The 18,561-nt window shown below is 55.7% G+C and overlaps 1 protein-coding gene across 2 annotated transcripts in view; it reads right to left on the reverse strand.

Annotated features, from left to right (window-relative positions):
* Positions 1–16,402, reverse strand: part of ALMS1 (ALMS1 centrosome and basal body associated protein) — a 57,502-nt gene extending 41,100 nt beyond the window's left edge. For both annotated transcript variants that reach the window (XM_086890985.1, XM_086890984.1), the window contains exons 1-2: positions 16,086–16,402; positions 1,569–1,701 (exon numbers count right to left, since the gene is read on the reverse strand). In XM_086890985.1, the coding sequence (XP_086747111.1) occupies positions 1,569–1,701; positions 16,086–16,136 (184 nt within the window). In that variant the 5' untranslated portion in view covers positions 16,137–16,402. The remainder of the gene's footprint in view (positions 1–1,568; positions 1,702–16,085) is intronic.
* Positions 16,403–18,561: the final 2,159 nt, after the last annotated feature.

The raw sequence follows: 18,561 nt of genomic DNA on the forward strand, positions 1-18,561 counted from the left end.
TTACCAAGCTTTGGGTGCAGCTTTACCAAGCTTCGGGTGGAGCTTTACCAGGTGCAGCTTTACCAGGTGCAGCTTTACCAAGCTTTGGGTGGAGCTTTACCAGGTGCAGCTTTACCAGGTGCAGCTTTACCAGGTGCAGCTTTACCAGGTGCAGCTTTACCAGGTGCAGTTTTACCAAGCTTTGGGTGGAGCTTTACCAGGTGCAGTTTTACCAAGCTTTGGGTGGAGCTTTACCAGGTGCAGCTTTACCAGGTGCAGCTTTACCAAGCTTTGGGTGCAGCTTTACCAGGTGCAGCTTTACCAGGTGCAGCTTTACCAAGCTTTGGGTGGAGCTTTACCAGGTGCAGCTTTACCAGGTGCAGCTTTACCAAGCTTTGGGTGGAGCTTTACCAGGTGCAGCTTTACCAGGGGCAGCTTTACCAGGGGCAGCTTTACCAAGCTTTGGGTGGAGCTTTACCAGGTGCAGCTTTACCAGGTGCAGCTTTACCAAGCTTCGGGTGCAGCTTTACCAGGTGCAGCTTTACCAGGGGCAGCTTTACCAGGTGCAGCTTTACCAAGCTTTGGGCGCAGCTTTACCAGGGGCAGTTTTACCAAGCTTTGGGTGGAGCTTTACCAAGCTTTGGGCGCAGCTTTACCAGGTACTCTGACTCCACGGGAGAATGAATGGAAGCGAGGAAGCACCAAGGTGAAATATTAAACCTGGAATTTCTCAAAGCCACCTGTGAGTGTTGGATGTGAAAAGGGGCAGCAGAGGCACTGAGCTGGCTGCAGTGGGCTGTCAGAACTGGAAAGTCTCAGCAGCAGTGTCAGAAACTGCAGCCAAAGCAGCAGAGAGCAATAAAAGCAGGGGAATGGTTTGGGTGGGAGGGATTTTAAGGACAGTTCATCCCACCCCCATCCATGGCAGGGACACATTTCCCTGCCCCAGGGGCTCCAGCCCGGCCTTGGGCACTGCCAGGGGTGCAAGCTGCACTCAGGGCTGTCCTTAGCTCCACAGGAAAACAAGAGCAGAGCTTTCCCCGGGACAAAGGGACCCCCTTCACCCTCAGAAGATCCAGGGAGCCACACAAACCCTTCAGCTCATCTCCAGGGGGGCTCTGACCACAAAACCACACCAAATCCACTCTGAAAACCTCATTTCTCACCCAAGCAAGGTCCAGCCCAGGGCAGGGGAGCAGTAAAATGTGGATTGTGTAGCAATGGCTCTGTGCTGTCATTTCTGATGTCCCTCCACCCTGTGTGCCCTGCAGCACCAGGGACACAGGGACACAGATTAAATTGCCAAAGAAAACCCTAAAATCGAGCTGCTCTTTCCCTTGCTGAGATGGCAGCCACAGCTTTATTCCTTGGGATCCTTCGGGGTGAGGTGGCAGCAGGGAAGGAGGAAGAGGATGGATGAGCACTCCTTTTTGAGGAGAGGGGAAAAGGGTGGGGGCAATTCACACAACCAACAAGGGGAACTGGGGAGAACAAGAAAAGGGAAAGAAACTCACAGTTCTACATTTTTAGGGTACATTTTTTGGGTCACACCATTTTCCCTAACTGCATTCCAAGAGCTTTGGACTCACCCAGCGGCGAGGCAGGGGCTGGAGCTGCAGGAGAAGCCTCAGCTGGGGACAGCAGCCCTTCCTCCAGCGTGGGGAACTCGGCCAGGTCCGTGCAGCCGCTCTCCACCTGGGCTGCCAGGCACAGCCACGAGCCCTGCGGGAATAAAAGCAGCCCTGAGAGATGGAACAAAGCAATTCTGCCTCCAAACACTCGGCCTGGAACGGGAAAGGATCACAGACTGATAATAAACACAGAAAGCTCCCACTGAACTGACCCTGCCGGGGCTCTCCTGCCCCTGGAGACGCTCCCAAGGTGCTGCAGTTCCCTTCCTCAGCAGGACTTTTGCACAACCACATAGAAATCCAATGGTTTTTAATTTAGAGCAGGCTGATAACGCTCAGCCTTTGACACCTGCCAGCTGAGGGAATTCCCAGAGCAATTCAGTATTTGGCAGCACATCCAGCAGATCTCTGCCACTGCACCACGGTGCAAGCTCTGGATTGCACATAAAGCACCTCCTTTTAATTGCAGTCACTAATTAACCCTCACCCCAAGCCACACCAGCTCAGTATACACGCTGCAGCAGCAGTGTCCTGAGGGATGGCTGCTCCCAGGGACATCCCAGGAACATCCCACTGCTCCCAGGGACATGCCAGGAATATCCCAGACACCCCACTGCTCCCAGGATCATCCCAGGGAAATCCAGGGACATCCCACTGCTCCCAGGAATATCCCAGAGACATCCCACTGCTTCCAGAGACATCCCAGGGATATCCCAGGAACATCCCACTGCTCCTAGGGACATCCCAGGGATATCCCAGGAACATCCCACTGCTCCCAGGGACATCCCAGGAGTACCCCAGGAACACCCCACTGCTCCCAGGGACATCCCAGGAACATCCCACTGCTCCCAGGGACATCCCAGGAATATCCCACTGCTCCCAGGGAAATCCCACTGCTCCCAGGGACATCCCAGGAATATCCCAGGAATATCCCACTGCTCCCAGGGACATCTCAGGGAAATCCCTCTGCTCCCAGAGACATCCCAGGAACATCCCACTGCTCCCAGGGACATCCCAGGGATATCCCAGGAACATCCCAGGAACATCCCACTGCTCCCAGGGACATCCCAGGAACATCCCAGGGACATCCCAGGGACATCCCAGGGACATCCCACTGGACTCCTGGGTTGTGCTGCTGCAGCTCAGGAAGTGCTGGCACTGGGCTACAAGGGATCATTTGCTGGTTAAAAACACAGATTATTGCTCTGTATTTCAGGGTGTTCATTTGCTTCATGGACAGAGAAATCCATGGAATACTCAGGCCATTCCCAACTGGAGAAGCTGGGCTCCAGCCCCACGTACCTGGGCACACAGAGTCCCAAACTGCACCGAAACAGGCAGGCTCCTTTCCCACTTCAGCTCCCAAAACCTGGGAGCATCATCCTGTGCACAGCAGCCCATCCCTCCCGAGGGACAGAGCTGCCCATGCCCAAATCCATGAAAATCAGTTTTGGAATAAACTCTAAATTCAGCCCCTCCATCACAATCACCACTCACCCTGCCTGCTTTACAGCCAGGGCCCGTGGGGGTTTCCAGAGACATCTTTTACATTTATTTCTCATGTTTATCTCTTATTTCATTAAAACGGGATTTTACTTCTATTAATGATTTAAAATAGATTATTTTAAAGGCATCTTATGCAAATATCTTCCAAGAAGCCCAGGCTGATTTGTCTATTACAATGGAGCAGTATCTGCCACTCCTGAGGGCAGGGATTGAAGTGGGATTGAATTCCTGCCTGGGATTGAAGAGGGAATTCCTGCCTGGAATTGAAGAGGGAATTCCTGGCTGGAATTGAAATGGGAATTCCTGCCTGGGATTGAAGAGGGAATTCCTGCCTGGAATTGAAGAGAGGGAATTCCTGCCTGGAGTTGAAGAGGGAATTCCTGCTTGGAATTGGATTGAATTCCTGCCTGGAATTGAAGAGGGAATTCCTGCCTGGAATTGGATTGAATTCCTGCCTGGGATTGAAGAGGGAATTCCTGCCTGGGATTGAAGAGGGAATTCCTGGCTGGAATTGAAATGGGAATTCCTGCCTGGGATTGAAGAGGGAATTCCTGCCTGGAATTGAAGAGAGGGAATTCCTGCCTGGAATTGAAGAGAGGGAATTCCTGCCTGGAATTGAATTCCTGCCTGGAATTGAAGTGGGAATTCCTGCCTGGAATTGAAGAGGGAATTCCTGCCTGGAATTGGAGAGGGAATTCCTGGCTGGAATTGGATTGAATTCCTGGCTGGAAAAGCAGCTGGATCACCTTCTCCTGGAGCAGGGAGCAGGGCAGCTGCCCCTGAGCTCAGGGAATTGCTCCCCTCCATCAGCCCAAGCCTGAGGACTCAGAGCAGCTCTTCCCACCCAGGGCTCATCCTGGGACACACAAACCCAGCAGGAATGGAGCTGGCAGCCCAGAAAAACCTGGAGACAGGCACTGGGGAATATCAGGGAGGATGAAGTGGGAAGTGAGGTGGGAACAGCAGAGGCAAAGGGTCACAGACTGAAAAGGATTTCCCAGAATGAATGAGAAAAGTGCAGAACACAGAGCTGCTCCAATGGCCATGGAATTTAAATTCAGCATTTCAGGCTGCTCTCCTGCCAGGTGAATATTCCCTCCCACACGAGCTAACCTCTGCATCCTGACACCCTACAAAGCCAGGGCATGCAAATAAAAGCAAATAAAAACAAAATCCATTTTAAGACTGCTCCTCCACACTGGAACTTCAGCATGGTCAGCTCACTCTTGACCATTTACTCATGCAATTTTCTTTTTAATACATAACATCTATAAAATCAACTACAGCCATCACAAATGAATCTCCACCCATCTCCCTTGCTCCTTTTTCTGTGTTTCAATGCACCTGGTGTTGAAAACTGTCATAAACCCCAGGTTTATCTGAACAGGTTTCTTCTGCCCATAGAACTGTATTTCAACCTTTTTACCAAAGCATTTCATTATAGAATGAAAAATAATAGTGATAATTCACTATCAACTGCAAGAATATTCCTGGGAGAGGGAATTTCATCTGAGCCAATCTTGGGCAAATGGGGATGGAATGAGATTACAGAAGATAAAGAGCTGAGATTCTACTTGAAGGCAATTTCTTCCCCAGAAACTCTCCCTCCTCCCAAACACTCCCTGTGCACTTCCAGCTTCCCAAACCCATTCAGTTCCCACAGAACCCAGACCAGGTTGGACCAGCCTTGTTCTGGGAACGCAGAGCCAGCCCCGTGCAGGTTTCTCCAGGAGCAAGTGGTGAGGAAATGCTAATTAATGAGTTATTATTAATGAGTTATGGTGCCACCTCTCCACCCAGCAATCTCCCAGCAGCTTGAGAGCACAGCCCCATCCCAAAGGGCTCCCCAGGGCTGGAGCAGCCCATCAGCAGGAGCAGCAGGAGGGGATGCAGGCAGCAGCAGTGCAGCAGCAGTGCAGCAGCAGCAGCACTGCAGCAGCACTGCAGCAGCACTGCAGCAGCACTGCAGCAGCACTGCAGCAGCACTGCAGCAGCACTGCAGCGGGATGGAGCACAGGGCTGAGTGGCTGCAGGGACACAGAGCAGCAGAGCTGTCCCCAGGCCCACCAGGACACACATTTCTCATGTCCCCAAATGTCCCCAGGCCCACCAGGACACACATTTCTCATGTCCCTGATCCCACCAGGATGTCCCTGATCCCACCAGGACACACATTTCTCATGTCAAACCCACCAGGACACACATTTCTCATGTCAATCCCACCAGGACACACATTTCTCATGTCCCCAAATGTCCCCAGGCCCACCAGGACACACATTTCTCATGTCCCCAAACCCACCAGGACACACATCTCTCATGTCAATCCCACCAGGACACACATTTCTCATGTCCCCAGATGTCCCCAGGCCCACCAGGACACACATTTCTCATGTCCCCAGATGTCCCCAAGCCCACCAGGACACACATTTCTCATGTCCCCAGATGTCCCCAGGCCCACCAGGACACACATCTCCCATGGCACACCCCACACTCCCATTTCTGTCTGCCCACACACCGTGAGAGACAGAACAGGCACGAGCCAGGGGCTCTCCAGTTTGAAGGAGCAGGTGAAATGAGGTGTGGAACAGAACCAGGAACCTCCTGCCTGCTGCAGGACCTGGCCTGAGCTGATCTGTCACTGCCACAGCCGTGCTGGAGCCCCAGGGACCTGCAGGGCTCTGCACACACGAGGGATTCACGGAGTTAATTCCTGCTCACACAGAATTCAGGGGGCCTGCAGCATGCAGCTCACAGATCTCAGCAGGAAAATGCCTTTTTGTTCAAGGAAGGAGAAAACAGGATAACTGAGAACACTCCAACTCCATCCAGGTTTGTTAATTCCCATTTCCACCTCAGTTTGTCACCATTTCTTATCCAAGCACCCCTAAACTCCAGAGCTGTTCCTGGGGCTGGCAGAGGAACAGGGCTTGGTTTGGGGCTGGGTGGTGGAAGGGAGATGAAAAGAAATAGAGAGAGAAAGGAATATATTTATAATTGGTCAGGAATTGTCTGCTGCACCACAGCCCACAGAAAACACCTGTGGAGTTACAGCCAGAAACTGCATGTGAAAGAAAATGCCACCATCAGTGACTGATTCTCCCAGGAAGGCCCCAGTCCTGAAAAACCAGCCAGGGAATGGCTCCACTGGGAAAGGGGAGATTGGGCTGGGATCTTGGCAAGGAATTCCTGCAATTCCTGGGCTGCAATTCCCAGAGCAGCTGGGGCTGCCCCTGGATCCCTGGGAATGCCCAGGGCCAGGATGGGACAGTGGGATTGGATCTGGGACAGTGGGAGCTGTCCCTGCCATGGCACCCAAACCATTCTGGGATTCACCAGATTCACCAATATATTCCATAAAGTTATCCCAGGAAAAAGCCAAGACTCCTTTGGAGTTTACTCTTGCAAAGTTTCCTCCAAGGGAAGCGAAATGTGGAGTTTTACACAAAGGAATTAATCCAAATTATCCAAAAGGGATGCTCTGAAGAGGATCAAGAGCCAGCCACGCTTGAGACACTGCAGTAGGAGAATTGTGGAATCCTGGAATCCCTGAGGCTGGAAAATCCCTCCCAGCCCATGGAGTCCCAGCCCAGAGCCCTGAGTGCCACATCCAGGCGTTCCCTGGACACCTCTGGGATGGGATTCCAGCACAACCCTCGGGAAAGCTCATCCCTTTCCTCCTGCCATGCCCAGCCTGAGCTGTGCCCTCCCCCAGCAGCAGCCCAGGCTCACAGGGGCAGCTCCCCAGGGATAAAACACACAGGATCAATCCCTCCTTCCCAGGGAGCAGCAGCACCCTGCTGCCTTCTCCAGCTCTGATCCTCCTTCCACAGGAAAGGGAAAGGAACTGCCCCAGGACAGCACTGGCTGTACCAGGGCACAGAATGAGGCAGAAGGAAAGATTTACTAAATGAGTGTAATCATCTCTGAGGGCTCCCTCATCATTTAAATCAAATAAAGAAAAGTTAACAACGTTTTTCTTCCTGAAATCCAATACATGGGTTCTGCTGCTAAATACATAGACAAAAATAAAGCTGAACAACTCCAGCCACCCCCACACCACACAGTGCCATGAATTAAAGAGCTGGAAAAGCAGCTCTGAACTCATGCTGCAGTTCATGGATAGAAATATCAATGTTACTGGGTTCTGAAGTACTTTCAACATCCAGGTTAGCTCTCCCCGTGTTATTGTGCCCCACAGAGCACTGGAAATCTCCCACAACAGAACACAGGAGAACAAAGTAGAAATGCAGGGAGACAAGGGAAAGAGATCTCCCCAGATAACCAGTGCCAGCTAGCTGATCTTCCCAGGACATCAGAAACACACCCTGACTTCTCCCCACGCCTCGAGCCCAAGCACAGGGCAGCAGTGGCAGAGCCAGCCCTGGAGCACAGACCCACCAGGCTGTGAACACTGCCAGGGCTGAGCTGCAGCACTCCCTGGGCAGATCAGATCAGCTCAGCCCAGCCCAGCCCAGCCCATCCCATGGATCCCATCCCATCCCAGATCCCATCCCAGGCTGTGAACGCTGCCAGGGCTGAGCTGCAGCACTCCCTGGGCATGGCATGGCATCCCATCCCCATCCCATCCCAGCCCATCCCCATCCCATCCCATCCCCATCCCAGGCTGTGAACACTGCCAGGGCTGAGCTGCAGCACTCCCTGGGCATGGCATGGCATCCCATCCCCATCCCATCCCCATCCCAGGCTGTGAACACTGCCAGGGCTGAGCTGCAGCACTCCCTGGGCAGATCAGATCAGATCAGATCAGATCAGATCAGGCCAGCCCAGCCCAGCCCAGCCCAGCCCATGGATCCCATCCCATCCCAGTTCCCATCCCATCCCAGGCTGAGCTTTTGGTACAAGCTCTGCTGACAGCCAGGCTGTGAATACTGCCAGGGCTGAGCTGCAGCACTCCCTGAGCAGCCCATCCTCATCCCATCCCATCCCATCCTGATCCCATCCCATCCTCATCCCATCCCATCCTCATCCCCATCCCCATCCCATCCCAGCCCAGCCCATCCCCATCCCAGGCTGTGAACACTGCCAGGGCTGAGCTGCAGCACTCCCTGGGCAGCCCATCCCATTTTGGAACAAGCTCTAACAGCCAGGCTCAGCTCCCCTGGCCCAGGGAGGCTGCTCCCTGCTGCCCTGCCGTGTGTGAGGTGGGACACTGCCAGAGTTCAGAGCTGGGCATGCCTCGGTGTCCAGAGTGAGCGTGGCAGGATTGCCAGCTCTGGAAGCTGCTCAGGGAAGATCTCCAGCCTGTCCTGCCTTTCTCCCTGGCCCGGGGTGCAGTGAGAGCCCGGTGCCACTGGGAGTCAGCAGCTGCTGCTGCTGGGCAGGGACAGACAGGAATGCACCTGGAATGGCAGGGATCCAGCTGGAATGGCAGGGATCCACCTGGAGAGGGCAGGGATCCAGCTGGAGAGAGCAGGGATCCAGCTGGAGAGGGCAGGGATCCACCTGGAGAGGGCAGGGATCCAGCTGGAGAGGGCAGGGATCCACCTGGAAAGGGCAGGAATCCAGCTGGAATGGCAGGGATCCACCTGGAGAGGGCAGGGATCCACCTGGATCCCCCTGGAATAGCAGGGATCCCCCTGGAACAGCAGGGATCCCCCTGGATCCCCCTGGAACGGCAGGGATCCCCCTGGAACAGCAGGGATCCCCCTGGATCCCCCTGGAATAGCAGGGATCCGCTGCTCTGCCCCCGGGGACTGCAGGAATCCCTCTGGCAGCCCCAGGGCTGTGTCCTGCTCCCTCCTGGAGCAGCTTCCAGCAGGGAATGTGCAGGGAGGAAGAGGAGGCCAAAGCCTTTCAGAGGCCACACACAGACACAATTCCCTTCAGGGGTCCTGCACAGACACAATTCCCTTCAGAGGCTGTGCACAGACACAATTCCCTTCAGGGGTCCTGCAGACACAATTCCCTTCAGACACAATTCCCCTCATGCCAGCAGATGTGACTGCAACCCAACCATGTCACCCATCGTGGCTCTGCAGACCCTGTCAGCCCTGACACATCTGCAAAAAGGTGTTCATAAAATCATCAAAGTCTCATTAAACTGCACAATCCAGTTTTACATCTCTTTTTTTTTTTTTTGGCCAGAAGCCCGGTGGCACAAATTAGATAAAAATCATTAGCATTTAGGACCAGCTAGTGAAATGAATGAAAACTCCCACTGTCTGCACACAGCTCAGCACTAGAGCTGGGAACATCCCTCATCTGTGAACGTGCCAGGAACTAACACACATTTCAAAGAGTCAGAGAAATGGAACAGGGATTTGGTGCTGGCTGGTGTGAGAAACACAGAGCTGGACCTCCTTTCTCCAGCCAGGACTGGTGTGACAGAGAGCTTTCCACACCCAAACCTTTCCCTGCTGCCATGAAGGCACCAGCAGAGCTTTCCACACCCAAACCCTTCCCTGCTGCCACCAAGGCACCAGCAGAGCTTTCCAACCCAAACCTTTCCTGCCATGAAGGCACCAGCAGAGCTTTCCACACCCAAACCATTCCTGCCATGAAGGCACCAGCAGAGCTTTCCAACCCAAACCTTTCCTGCCATGAAGGCACCAGCAGAGCTTTCCACACCCAAACCTTCCCTTCCTGCCACCAAGGCACCAGCAGAGCTTTCCAACCCAAACCATTCCTGCCATGAAGGCACCAGCAGAGCTTTCCAGACCCAAACCTTTCCCTGCTGCCATGAAGGCACCAGCAGAGCTTTCCAACCCAAACCATTCCTGCCATGAAGGCACCAGCAGAGCTTTCCAACCCAAACCATTCCTGCCATGAAGGCACCAGCAGAGCTTTCCAACCCAAACCATTCCTGCCATGAAGGCACCAGCAGAGCTTTCCACACCCAAACCCTTCCCTGCTGCCACCAAGGCACCAGCAGAGCTGCTAAACCCTGAACTGCTTCAATTTGTGCAACAATCCTGGGGCTGCCCAAGGCCCACAGGAGATGAGAGCCAGCAGAGCAGCCACCAGTCCTGAACAACAAACAAACAGGCAGGGATGAGCTGCAGAAATGGGGAGCTGGGTGCTCACAGGGCTGGGTGCTCACACATCTGTCCTCCTGCAGGACCCACAGACACATCTCCTGTCCTGCAGGACCCACAGACACATCTCCTGTCACAGACACATCTCCTGTCCTGCAGGACTCACAGACACATCTCCTGTCCTGCAGGACCCACAGACACATCTCCTGTCCTGCAGGACTCACAGACACATCTCCTGTCCTGCAGGACCCACAGACACATCTCCTGTCCTGCAGGACTCACAGACACATCTCCTGTCCTGCAGGACTCACAGACACATCTCCTGTCCTGCAGGACTCACAGACACATCTCCTGTCCTGCAGGACTCACAGACACATCTCCTGTCCTGCAGGACTCACAGACACATCTCCTGTCCTGCAGGACCCACAGACACATCTCCTGTCCTGCAGGACCCACAGACACATCTCCTGTCCTGCAGGACTCACAGACACATCTCCTGTCACAGACACATCTCCTGTCACAGACACATCTCCTGTCCTGCAGGACCCACAGACACATCTCCTGTCCTGCAGGACTCACAGACACATCTCCTGTCCTGCAGGACCCACAGACACATCTCCTGCCCATCACCACCTTCCAAAGAGCATCGAGGGTCCTTTAGTGGGACCATCCCAGCCCCCCCAGACTGCCCAGCTCTGTGCACTGGGCTCTGCCCAGTTTATCCCAGCAGCTCCTGTCCTGAGCCTCCATCCTCACCCCAAACTCCTCCCCAGGCACACAGGGCAGGCAGGAACATCTCACAGCACCTGGGGTTACCCCACTTCTGTCCAGAATTCCTCTTTCTGTTCATCCTGAACTGATGACTTTGGGTTTCCTGGAGCAGCTCACTCAGAAGGGACCATGAGAGATCAGCTGGTTCAAGCTTTTGTGGGAAATAAATCCCAATTCCCAAATAAAAGCACTCAGAGTTCACAGCCCTGCAGCAGCCACGGCTGAACACCAAACCCAGGAACTTCCCCAGCATCAGCCTCCTCCTGGCTACTGCAAACCAAATTTAGAGTCACCCAGGGCAGCTCTGCCATCAGAGTTTCATTCCTGTGCAAAGCTCCCTCACCTGCCTGCTGCCCAAATCCCAGCTCCAGCATTTAACAGCATTTCTGAGTTATTGTCTGGAGTCAGGAGCTACCACTCCTTCACACTCAGCTTTGGGCCACTGAAAAAGCACTGACTGTCCCCTGCTTCGTCATTTATTCTTTGTTTAAATCATACAGGAGCTGCACTTTGCACCCCACTGCCCCCAGGGTTTAAGGAAATGCTCATTCCTGTATCATTTCCACCACTGAAATAAAAGGTACCTCTGTCAGTGGGTACCTTAGCTTGCTATTCCTACTTAACTTTAACCAAAAAAACCCAGAATTTCAAGGAATTCTGGACACTCTGGAACATAACCATCAATCTGCAGCATTTAAGAATGAAAACCATAAACCTGATCCTTCTGGGCCTCAAATGTCCCACTGGTTAAATGCAGAATCAAGAACCTGGTAGGGCAGGGCTTAAATCATCCTCAGCATCAAAAATCAGCTGAAAGAGGAAATGGACAAAGCTGATAAAGCTGATGTTAGAAGTGGTATAAACAGCAAGAAGCTCTGTGGGCTATGGAATTCCTCCCCACTGTTACACTCTGATGCCCAGAACACCTTTAATTTACCAGAGCCTGGGTAATTACCTTGGCTGGGACATCATTCCCAGCCTCTCCTCACTCAGCAAAACCTTGAGGGAAGTGCTGAGCAGAAGATTTTTAAGCCCATTTGAACCCCAATCCAGCAGAAATCCGTGCTGGTTTCTGTGCCAAGGTGTGACACCCCAGCAGAGGCCAGGACAGCTGAGCAGGGCACTGCAGCTCAGGGGGCCCCTGGTCCCTGCTGGGCTCCAGCCTTGGCTCCCCTGGGACGCTCCAGCCTCAGTCAGCAGCAGAGGGGATTCTGTGGAATGAGCTGAAATCAGCTCAGAATGGAACAGGACAGGGCAGAGGTGCCAGGGCAGGGCTCCTGGGGCAGCAGAAACTGCTCCTGCCTGCTGGGTCTGCACCTGCAGCCCCAGGGAGCAGCTCCAGGGAGCAGAGCTTGGCTCCAGGGATATTCCCAGAGCCATTCCCAGAGCTCAGCTCCTTCCCAGAGCTCAGCTCCAGGGATATTCCCAGAGCCATTCCCAGAGCTCAGCTCCAGAGCCATTCCCAGAGCTCAGCTCCAGAGCCATTCCCAGAGCTCAGCTCCAGAGCCATTCCCAGAGCTCAGCTCCAGAGCCATTCCCAGAGCTCAGCTCCAGAGCCATTCCCAGAGCTCAGCTCCAGGGATATTCCCAGAGCTCAGCTCCAGGGATATTCCCAGAGCTCAGCTCCAGGGATATTCCCAGAGCTCAGCTCCTTCCCAGAGCTCAGCTCCAGGGATATTCCCAGAGCCATTCCCAGAGCTCAGCTCCAGAGCCATTCCCAGAGCTCAGCTCCAGGGATATTCCCAGAGCTCAGCTCCAGGGATATTCCCAGGGCCATTCCCAGAGCCATTCCCAGAGCTCAGCTCCAGGGATATTCCCAGAGCCATTCCCAGAGCTCAGCTCCAGGGCCATTCCCAGAGCCATTCCCAGAGCTCAGCTCCAGGGATATTCCCAGAGCTCAGCTCCAGGGCCATTCCCAGAGCCATTCCCAGAGCTCAGCTCCAGGGATATTCCCAGAGCTCAGCTCCAGGGATATTCCCAGAGCCATTCCCAGAGCTCAGCTCCAGAGCCATTCCCAGAGCTCAGCTCCAGGGATATTCCCAGGGCCATTCCCAGGGATATTCCCAGAGCCATTCCCAGAGCCATTCCCAGGGATATTCCCAGAGCCATTCCCAGAGCTCAGCTCCAGGGATATTCCCAGAGCCATTCCCAGAGCCATTCCCAGGGATATTCCCAGAGCCATTCCCAGAGCTCAGCTCCAGGGATATTCCCAGAGCCATTCCCAGAGCTCAGCTCCAGAGCCATTCCCAGAGCTCAGCTCCAGGGATATTCCCAGGGCCATTCCCAGAGCTCAGCTCCAGGGATATTCCCAGAGCCATTCCCAGAGCCATTCCCAGAGCTCAGCTCCAGGGATATTCCCAGAGCCATTCCCAGAGCTCAGCTCCAGGGATATTCCCAGAGCTCAGCCCCAGGGATATTCCCAGAGCTCAGCTCCAGGGATATTCCCAGGGCCATTCCCAGAGCTCAGCTCCAGGGCCATTCCCAGAGCTCAGCTCCAGGGATATTCCCAGGGCCATTCCCAGAGCTCAGCTCCAGGGCCATTCCCAGAGCCATTCCCAGAGCTCAGCTCCAGGGATATTCCCAGAGCTCAGCTCCAGGGATATTCCCAGAGCCATTCCCAGAGCTCAGCCCCAGGGATATTCCCAGAGCCATTCCCAGAGCCATTCCCAGAGCTCAGCCCCAGGGCCATTCCCAGGGCCATTCCCAGAGCTCAGCTCCAGGGATATTCCCAGAGCTCAGCTCCAGAGCCATTCCCAGAGCTCAGCTCGGGTTGTCAGAGCAGCGCTCACACCCTGGGGCAAAACAAACACAGAGGGAAGCCAGGGCCAGCAGGAACCAGCAAAGGACCCAAACAGGAGCCAAATAACCTGACCTGTGCTGAGCAGAATGAAGGAGACACAAGAAGCAGGAGGAAAATTCACTGCTGTACATCACAGCTTGGGATCAGCGTGCCTGGGGAACTCACCTGGAAATCAGCACTCAAAGGAAAATCCTTTCTGTTTAAACATGTGGAAGAACAAGCAGCAGTGCAAGATCCAGCCCTGCTGTCCTGTGCAAGTTTTCTTTCCTGAAAACACAGGGCAGGTCTATGGAAACTGCATTAGGAGTGAGCTCCCACAGCCACCAGTCAGGATTGCCTTGAGGGTGTCCCAGTTATTCCCAAGGCTGTTTCCACCCTTTGTGCCAGGTTTTGTCATTTGTCCTGGTAAGACTGAGCCTCTACCAGCCCGTCCTTCCTCCCAGGGAATGTTTCTAGAAGTTGGTAAGGTTTAATAATTATGGATTAATCAAGGTTTCTATCTCTGTTTTCCACATGGCTGCTGCACCTCTGGGCTCCTTCCTGGCTCTGGAGCCGCCTCCACCCTGGAGCTTTTCACTCTGAGAGCAGAGGGACAGCGATCACCAGAACTGCAGCAGCACAGGCAGGATGTGCCCAACGCTCTCACAAGGGACCAGCCCAGCAGGACACGGATTTCTGCACATCCAGGATCTCACCCCTGTCTCCAGCATGGACAGGAGTGCACTGGGTGTGATCCTTCCTCACAGCCACTCCAGCCTGCAGAAAGGAGAGCTCCAGGGACACCTCCCAGTACTTAAAGGTGACTTTAAAAAAGAACAACTTTTTACACTGCCAGATACTGAAAGGACAAGGGGGAACGGCTTTAAATTAAAAGCTGGGAGGTTTAGGTCAGACATTGGGAATAAATCCTTCCCTGGCAGGTGGGCAGGCCCTGGCACAGGTGGCCCTGGACCCCTGGCAGTGCCCAAGGCCAGCCTGGACAGGAGGAGCTGTCCCTGCCATGGCAGGGTGGCACTGGGTGATCCTGAGGGTCCCTTCCAAGGAAAGCATGCTGTGATTCCATGACTCCAGCCCCTCTGTCCCTGATTTCCCTGCAGGGTCAGTGCACTCACCTGTCTGCAGGGCAGAGTAGGGCCCCAAGGGAACTGATTAATCCATAATTATTAAACTATAATTAGCACAATAACAGAACTCGCGGCCTTTTCCCAGGAGAGGAGGAGGAGGAATCCAGAGTCACTGGCTCCTCTCTCCCGGGGGGAGCGGGGCATGGAGGGACCTGGCCAGCCTGGGCCCTGCTGGGGAGCACAGGGGACAGGAGGGGACACCACTGAGAGCCCCTGCGGGGACAGGAGGGGACACCACTGAGAGCCTCTGCAGGGACAGGAGGGGACACCACTGAGAGCCCCTGCAGGGACAGGAGGGGACACCACTGAGAGCCTCTGCAGGGACAGGAGGGGACACCACTGAGAGCCCCTGCGGGGACAGGAGGGGACACCACTGAGAGCCCCTGCGGGGACAGGAGGGGACACCACTGAGAGCCTCTGCAGGGACAGGAGGGGACACCACTGAGAGCCCCTGCAGGGACAGGAGGGGACACCACTGAGTCTCTGCAGGGACAGGAGGGGACACCACTGAGAGCCCCTGCAGGGACAGGAGGGGACACCACTGAGAGCCCCTGCAGGGACAGGAGGGGACACCACTGAGTCTCTGCAGGGACAGGAGGGGACACCACTGAGAGTCTCTGCAGGGACAGGAGGGGACACCACTGAGAGCCTCTGCAGGGACAGGAGGGGACACCGGGCCTGCTGTGCCAGTCCCAGCAGGATAAGGAGCAGCGGAGTGATGGCGTGGGACACAGGGACACACACGGGGCCATGCGGACACATGGACACAGGGACACACAGGAACACACACACACAGGGACACGCACACACAGGGACACGCACACACACACAGGGACACACAGGGACACACACACACAGTGCACACACACACACACACACACAGGGACACGCACACACAGGGACACGCACACACACACAGGGAGATACACACGCACACAGGGACACACGGACAGGGACACACACACACACACAGGGACACACAGGGACACACACACACAGTGCACACACACACACACACACAGGGACACACACACACAGTGCACACACACACACACACACACACAGGGACACACAGGGACACACACACACAGTGCACACACACACACACACACACACACAGTGCACACACACACACACAGGGACACACACACACACACACACACAGGGACACACGGACAGGGACACACACAGGGACACACAGGGACACACACAACCGCTCCGGACGGTGAGCGGCTGTTCCCACGCGCCCCACCCCGAGCTCCCCCCACCCCGTGCTCACCTCAGCCCGCTCCTCTGCCTCCTCCTCCTCCTCCTGCCGGCTGTGCTCCATGGCGGCGGGACGGGACGGGGCCGCAGTGTCCGTGTGTCCCCGTGTGTGTCCGTGTGTCCCCGCGTTCCCGTCCCGCTCTCTGCCGGGGCCGCGCCGTCGCCAGGGACTCGCACTCGGACTCGCGCTCGCCCCGCGCGCGCATGCGCGGGGACCGCCCCCTCCCCGCTTCGTGATTGGTCAGCGAGGGGGCGTGACCGCTGCGCGAGCTCCTCCTTCCGCGCGGTGATTGGCAGGCTGGGAGCTGAGGGGCGGGGCTCCGAGAGCGCGCGCGGGGGTTTTGGCGGGCAAGGGAAGTACCCGGATGGAGGAGGGGGCGGGGCTGAGCCGGGGCGGGGTCGAGTCAGGGGCGGGGCTGAGCCAGGGGCGGGGCCGCGGGGCGTGCAGTGAGACCGAGCGGAGCCGAGGGGAGCCGAGCGGAGCCGAGCCGAGCGGAGCCGAGCCCAGCCGAGCACAGCCGAGCCGAGCCGAGCCCAGCCCAGCCCAGCCCAGCCCAGCCCAGCCGAGCCGAGCCCAGCCGAACCTGGCCCGGGACACTGGCCGGGTCCAGGGACAGCCACAGCCGGTAACCTGTGCCACGAAAGGTTTCCCTCAAGATCCGATCCGGCAGGATCATCACTGGGGTTGGAAAAGCCCTTCCAGGCCATGGAGTCCCGGCTGTGCCCAGCTCCCACCCTGTCCCCAGCCCTGAGCAGGGTGCCACGTCCAGCCCTTCCTTGGGCACCTCTGGGATGGGCACTGCAAACCCCCTGCCAGCATCCCGTCACCCCTGCTGTGAACAACACCTGCCTGGTGTTTGTCCCCTTGTCCTTTCCCTGCCCTCTGGCACTGGGAAACCATTTCCCCTTCTCCTGTGACCCCATCCCTTGTCCCAGGTCCCTCTCCCGCTCTCCTGGAGCCCCTTGGTGATGATGGACACTGAGATCCCACACCAGGCACTTTGAGATTAATGATGGACACCGAAATCCCACACCAGGCACTTTGAGATCGATGATGGACACTGAGATCCCACACCAGGCATTTTGAGATCGATGATGGACACCAAAATCCCACACCAGGCACTTTGAGATCCATGATGGACACCGAAATCCCACACCAGGCATTTTGAGGTTGATGATGGACACTGAGATCCCACACCAGGCATTTTGAGATCCATGATGGACACCGAAATCCCACACCAGGCACTTTGAGATCCATGATGGACACTGAGATCCCACACCAGGCATTTTGAGGTTGATGATGGACACTGAGATCCCACACCAGGCATTTTGAGGCAGTCCTGGTGTCAGCAGGACATGAGATGGGATTTTCCTGCTGGGAATTGCATTCTGCTCACTCCCAAGCTTTCCAGTGGGAGCAGGGTCTCTGGTGCTCCGTCAGGAACCGTTTTCCCAGCTGGACTGGGAGGACACACTCAGAGTTTGGGAAGATGCTCCACAGCCTGGGCAGGTGGAGAAGATGAGGTGAAGCTCTCCATGGACACCTTTAGATCTGGGTGTGGGTCCTGCATCTCCTCCTGATCCATGAGCTGCTCCGGCCTTGCTGATCCCTGCGATCCTGCCTCAGTTCCCTGCAGTGCCATGAGGGAAGGAGCAGCTCTGCCCTCCCTGACACAGCCATGCCCTGTGTCCCTGTCCCTGAAAAGGGGGCTGGATCTGGATGGTTTTGAAGGTCCCTCCCAACCCAAGCCATTCCATGATTCCATGATAACGCTCTCCCTGAGGCACTCAGTCCAAGCACAGATCAACATTCCATATTTCAGCTGCTGGCAGCAAGGGCAAAGGAGGAATTTCCCGTTAAAAACAGGATTTTCCTTATTTTCCTACGGCATCTGGCTCCCCTGAGACTGCAGAGCAGGTGGCAGCTGAGGCAGCAGCTCTGTGACCTGACACTGCTGGACAGGGACATGGGCTGTGACACTGCCAGTGCTGTGACACTGACAGGGCTGTGACACTGCCAGTGCTGCCAGACAGGGACAGGGACATGGGCTGTGACACTGCCAGTGCTGTGACGCTGCCAGTGCTGTCCCAAACAGGGACAGGGACATGGGCTGTGACACTGCCGGGGCTGTGACACTGTCCCCCAGACAGGGACAGCAGTCCCAGAGCCATGGGCTGTGACACTGCCAGTGCTGCCAGACAGGGACAGGGGACATGGGCTGTGACACTGCCAGGGCTGTGACACTGTCCCCCAGACAGGGACAGCAGTCCCAGAGCCATGGGCTGTGACCATGACAGGGACAGCAGTCCCAGAGCCATGGGCTGTGACACTGCCAGTGCTGCCCAAACAGGGACAGGGGACATGGGCTGTGACACTTACAGGGCTGTGATACTGACAGTACTGTGACACTGCCATGGGCTGTGACCATGACAGGGACAGCAGTCCCAGAGCCATGGGCTGTGACACTGCCAGTGCTGCCCAAACAGGG

This window comes from Cyanistes caeruleus, chromosome 5 (assembly GCF_971803275.1).
Source record: "Cyanistes caeruleus chromosome 5, bCyaCae1.hap1.1, whole genome shotgun sequence".
Classification (NCBI taxonomy): domain Eukaryota; kingdom Metazoa; phylum Chordata; class Aves; order Passeriformes; family Paridae; genus Cyanistes; species Cyanistes caeruleus.